Below are 6000 nucleotides of genomic sequence, written 5' to 3' on the forward strand. Positions count from 1 at the left end.
TATCAGAACTAAAAAGATATAACCAGCCAGGTACAGTGGCTCCCACCTGTAGTCCCATCACTTTGGGAGGCTAAGGCAGGAGGATCACTTGAGCCCAGAAGGTCAAGTCTGCAGTGAGCTGAGATTGTGCCTCTGTGCCCCAGCCTGGGCAACAGAGTGAGATCCTGTCTCAAAATAAAAATAAAAATAATGATATAGCCGATATTTAGGCAGTAGCTCTTACCAAACTACGTAAAATTCCATCTTCCTGTTTGATTTCCTGGACCATACATGAGTGACAGTATGAATCATCCTCATTAACTAAGTGAATGAGTTACTGTCATGATGAGCATGCCCACTGGTTAAAATCTTTATGATCTATAATGCTGAAAAAGCAAAAGTTCCATAAATGGGTCACTTCTTATAAATCCTAAAACAGAACCTACCTTAGAACTTAATAGCCACTTACAAATGTATCCACATTTTACAAAAGAGGAAACTGAGTCTGAAGGGAAATGGGTAGGTGACTTGTCTGAGCGAGTAATGGCCAGAGTCAGATTTTCTGTGATCTAAGATAGTGCACCCTAGAGGAAACTTTAAAATAAGCTTGCACCGAGGACTGAAAAGCTAGATGGCACTCCCTGGACTTTTGCTTCCTTCTCTCTTTCCTACATAGGCCCAGTCTGTATGTCGTTCCGGTCTCCACTCCAGCTACTCTCTGCAGTCTGACAATAGATCCGGGACTCTTTCTGTTCTGCATACTGACTTCCCCTTCTTCCCAGGCAAGGCTAATAGATACAGAAGCCTCGCCGGAAGACAGAAAATGAAGGCACAAGTCACCCAGCAGTCTGACAGGGTCACCCAGCAAAGGAGTGGCTTAACTAGAAATAGAAAGCAGATGCTCCCGGCATCCATTAGATTAAAGCAGATTACAGAGGCTTATCCCAGCCTCAGCAAATGCTTCAGATGAAACCATGCATGCAGTCTGGCACCAAAGGAAAATCAGAAGATTCTACCTGTAAAAGTGAAAGCGTAAAATGCTGCCACACCATCCGAAAGTTACAGCTCACTGAGTTTTATTAATTTGCTCTGCAACAGCACCTTCTGTGATCTTGCTTTTTTCTACAGTCTAATGAAAACAGAAGTGCTATTTCAGGGATTGAGTATGAAGGGAGCATTTACCCTCTCCTCAAAAGGACTGAGGGCCAACGAAGTCTATATTCTGATCCATAGCAGGCTGGGGTAGAGAAGAACCCCAGTCAGAAGGGATACAGGTGACAGCCAAGAAAGTTCCGCGTGAGAGAAAGAAAGGATGAAGCGGAAGAACCACGGCTGCTGACGAGAGAAGGGAGGCTCAGCCTCTCCCTGCACACAAGCCCCGATCCACTCAGCTCTGCCACGGCCTCTCACCTCAACCAAGCCCAGTCCTTACTTTTGGGCTCCTGGCCCCAAATGAAAAACATCATCAATACTTCAGAGTAGTGGGAATTCCAGCTCCCACTGCTATCCAGGCTGGTTCTACAAGTTAACAGCTTCCCAGCAATGCCCTGATATGCATGACATTCACAGAAGACCAAAGCAAAGAGATGTGCTTTTCCTGGCCTATCGAGGCAAAACACATCCAACCTCCCAGGGAAGAACCATCAGTAGAGACTAGATATGACAGTATCAGCATCACCATCACGCTTCTGAGGTATACTATGTAATAAGTAGGTTTCTAATTCACGATACTGTTCTACAGGCAAACAACTGGAGAGTTGATGCTATTAAGTTCAATTGTTTCTTTCCAGTGCAAGACCGCCACCTAGTGGCTGAAGAGGACAACCGCATGCACAAAGGATTTCACATACTAGGAAGGGGCTGGGGAGGTGATGAAGGAATGGGATTGTCAGCCAGTTCTCACAGGGCTTTCTACCCAACTCGGCAATGACCACGGAACGCCTACGCTGTGAAATGGATAAATTACGTGGAATAAAGGTCAACCAGGGAGTGTGCTTTATCACACTGCAGGTCTCAACATGGAGCATAATTCTCTAACTTGGCATATTAAGAGCTATCTAACACCAACACTCAGCTGTGAAAAAACAAATGCAGCTAAAAATGTTGGGCAAGAAATAAAAATTATTTTCTGACCTAGCTACATAAAGTCCCTTTTTCCTCTAAATATAAGCTGATTCCATTTTTTAGCTCAGCCACAGGACTTGTTCCCAGTCTAAAGCCTAACCTGGATCCCATCTCAGATCTCTCAGATCTGAATTCTAACAAGATCCTCAGGCACACCACAGTCAATGCGAAGACTCCAGCACCGTTTCAGAGCAATTCAGTCAGGCTGTCCATAAAGCATGAAGTCACTGCTGACCAAGAGCTAAAATGCTTCAAGCAACTCGACAAATACACAGATTTCAACAACAAGTAAAGAAATGCTTAATCTTACCTTTTGTGAATTTCATATAGTGAACACGGTTTTTGGAGATTTTGGACTTTTCCTCAAGGCTAAAAGATTTCTTTTCCTTCTTGTCTGAGGAATCTTAAAAAAAAGATGAAAAAAAAATACATTAAAGTCTTTGTAATCCAATCTCATTTATTCTCCTAACAGTGGATAGTCTTTAAAGAAAATTTTAGGAACCATATCATTTATGATTGAACTCTTTCATTTATTTGCTCTGCAATAGCACCCTTCTGCTGGATCTCTGTTTTCTTTCTACCGGTCAAATGATCAGAAATATTTCCTTAATTTGCATACTATGGATCAGGCCAAGCTGCCCTCCAGAAATTTAGAAAATCCTTGAGGAAGAAATGAAAACTTGTGTTCACACAAAAACCTAGACACAAATGTTCATATTAGCCTTATTCATCAGCAAAATACCGAAATCACCCCCAAGTCTCCTTCAGCGTGTGAATATGCATGAACAGCTGAGCAACCCCTGGGCCATCGTTGCAGTGGAATACCACTCCACAGTGAAGAGGGGCGGCCGCTGCCACTGCAACGGCCAGGACGAACTCCAGGGTATTGTGCTTAGTCAAAGAGGTCCATCTAGAGAAACACCTCATATGACTCCATCTACCGAACATTCTCGACATGACAAAACTATATAGAGAGAGGACAGATGAATGGTTTCTCGGGGACAAGGATAAAGGTACAGTGAGTAGAAATACAAAGATGAAGCATGAGGTTGCTGTGCCGTGGTGGCCAATCCTGTATCTTCACCGTCGTGGGTGCTGCATGAATCTACACTTGTGATAAAATTGCACAGAACCATACACCCATGTACAAATGGATGGAGGCCAAAAAAAATGATGAAAACTGGGTAAGGTTTGTGGTGCAGTTAACAGTAACACCAAGTGTCAACTTCCTGGTTTCGAAAAGCCACAGTCATATAATGTCTCTCCACCCTGAGAGAACAGGGGAAAGACGTTCAGGACTCTTTGTATCATTTTGCGAATTCCTACAAGCTTGTAATTATTTCAAAAGAAAAAGTTATTTAAAAAAGTGAATAGAGGTAAGACACGTTAAATGATATCTAAATACAGATCAGAAATGACATGTGACGGAGCAGCACTGGCTCCGAGCCACCTCCTCAGGGTTTCGGGGAGGACCACTGGCAAGGCAAAGGGAGCGGGAACACACCACTGAGGAAGACATCCGAGTGGGAACTCCTTTGACAGAAAGGAAAATGTGAGCCAGAAAGTGGTCCCTTGCCTGAACGATCAGAGCAGGTTGATCTGGGGTTAGCGTCAATTATAAATTAGCTAGCCACCTGCATTTTCTCACCTGTATCTGCTTGTCAAGTTCAGATAGAAGAGTGCCACAGAGACAGATCACAGGTAGAAGAGAGACTAAATTTTCCTATAGTTTTAAGAACATTCAGCTATGAGGTTAGAGAAACTGGAAAAAAAAGCGGCCGGGCGCGGTGGCTCACACCTGTAATCCCAGCACTTTGGGAGGCCGAGGCAGGCGGATCACGAGGTCAGGAGATTGAGACCATCCTGGCTAACACAGTGAAACCCCGTCTCTACTAAAAATACAAAAACTTAGCTGGATGTGGTGGCGGGCGCCCGTAGTCCTAGCTACTCAGGAGGCTGAGGCAGGAGAATGGTATGAACCCGGGAGGCAGAGGTTGCAGTGAGCCGAGATCGCGCCACTGCACTCCAGCCTGGGTGACAGAGCGAGACTCCGTCTCAAAAAAAAAAAAAAAAAAAAGAAAAAGAAAAAAAATCCAACAAACCAACTATCTTCAGAGGATATAAGAGAAGCTGGGAAAAAAGAAACTCTCACCCTAATACTGGAGCGAAACAAGCACGTGTCCATTCAACAGCATGTGACTGCACTGAAGTCCCTCCCAGGAGTGACTTATTTCAAAGGTGAAATGGGAACTATACAGCAGGCTCGGAAGAACGTGAAGGCAGATGTTCCACACTTGAGGCAAAGCCCAGCAAGGGTTCATTATTTCCACAAGCTGAAATATTCTCTTCTGCAGCCACTTCCCAGGGACAGCTTGGTTTTTTGCAAAGACATCCTACTAGTAAATTCTTCTCTTTTGTACTTCATATGGCACATAACATTTTCAATGCTGATATTCCAATCACAGATCACAGAGGAAGTTATCAGCTTAAAGTGGCTCCTACCAGCTGCAAGTGTATGAGGGACTAGGCGCTGGACTGGAGGCTTTCCATGAATTCTTGGATTTCCTTCCCACAGCCACTCCATAAGAGAGCTGCTGTGATGCCTGAACTCAGCACAGAGGACGACACTGGTAATGCACACCCAGGAAACCACCGCGATGGGACCAATGCCCAGAAAGACATGCCTGAGAGGCCACATCCTGAACCACCACACTGTGCCCTCACAGAGCAGCTCTCAGCCTTGAGAGGACAATAGAATGACCTGGGGAGCGTCTCTACCTTCTCAGTATGCAGGTATCAAGAAGGATGCGTGAGCACCGCCAGGCCTTGAGGAATCACTTTCTATCTATTTGTTCACGTGCACTCGTGCCTGAAACTGCTCGGAGTCTGAGTTATGCGCCAATCTCGCCATCCTTTCCCAAGTGCCCCCTCCCACTTTACAAAGGAAAGGTACAACTTTCCTCTTACTGGGATCAGTGAGGGACAAGCGAAAATACTGGTGTCAAAGCAGCAATCACAGCAGCTTGCCTAGCCCCCACACCCCTACGCCAACCCAGCTCGTCAGGAGATACACTGCTAAAGAGATGTGTTTAGTAAGCATTCATTAAAATTTATAACAGATCTGCTAATTTTACTAACTGTAAACTACTAATCATGAGGGCAGGTACAGTGGCTCACACCTGTAATCCCAGCACCTTGAGAGGCCGAGGTGGGTGGATCATGAGGTCAGGAGTTTGAGACCAGCCTGACCAACATGGTGAAACCCCCGTCTCTACTAAAAATACAAAAATTAGCCAGGCATGGTGGCGGGGGCCTGTAGTCCCAGCTACTCGGGAGGCTGAGGCAGGAGAATCACCTGAACCTGGGAGGCGGAGGTTGCAGTGAGCCAAGATTGTGCCACTGCACTCCAGCCTGAGCCACAAAGCAAGACTCCATCTCCAAAAAAAAAAAACAAAAAAAAGAGAGAGAAAATAAAACCCTAGATTCCTTATTGAAATCCTTCAGAGTAAAGTAAATTTTCTAGCCTTAATCGTGGTTTATGGCTCTAGACTTGCCAGCCACACTATCAGGAGGCTTACAGTGCTGAGTACCTCTCCTTGCTTTCCTCAGATGTTATAATGCATTTAGTCCTCACAACAACCTTCCAGCGATGATACTACTGCTTCCATTTGACCAAAGAGGAAATCGAAGTACAGCCATGTTCAGCAATTTACCCAAGGTCATGCAAATGAGGAGTCAGACCAGGATTAAAGCCAGGCAGTCTGACTCTGGTGTTTGTCTCTAAACCACTACATCCTATTTAATCTCCAAGTCTTATACGGTCATGCTTACATTCTTTTTTTTTTTTTTTTTTTAAGATGGAGTTTCACTCTTGTTGCCCAGGCTGGAGTGCAATGG

At 44.9% G+C, this 6000-nt stretch overlaps 1 protein-coding gene across 2 annotated transcripts in view; it reads right to left on the minus strand.

Annotated features, from left to right (window-relative positions):
• Positions 1 to 6000, minus strand: part of PINX1 (PIN2/TERF1 interacting, telomerase inhibitor 1) — a 74591-nt gene that overhangs the window by 58671 nt on the left and 9920 nt on the right. For both annotated transcript variants that reach the window (XM_011942819.1, XM_011942818.1), the window contains exon 5: positions 2414 to 2506. In XM_011942819.1, the coding sequence (XP_011798209.1) occupies positions 2414 to 2506 (93 nt within the window). The remainder of the gene's footprint in view (positions 1 to 2413; positions 2507 to 6000) is intronic.

The sequence above is a fragment of the Colobus angolensis genome, unplaced genomic scaffold (assembly GCF_000951035.1).
Source record: "Colobus angolensis palliatus isolate OR3802 unplaced genomic scaffold, Cang.pa_1.0 Scaffold210, whole genome shotgun sequence".
Taxonomy (NCBI): Eukaryota; Metazoa; Chordata; class Mammalia; order Primates; family Cercopithecidae; genus Colobus; species Colobus angolensis.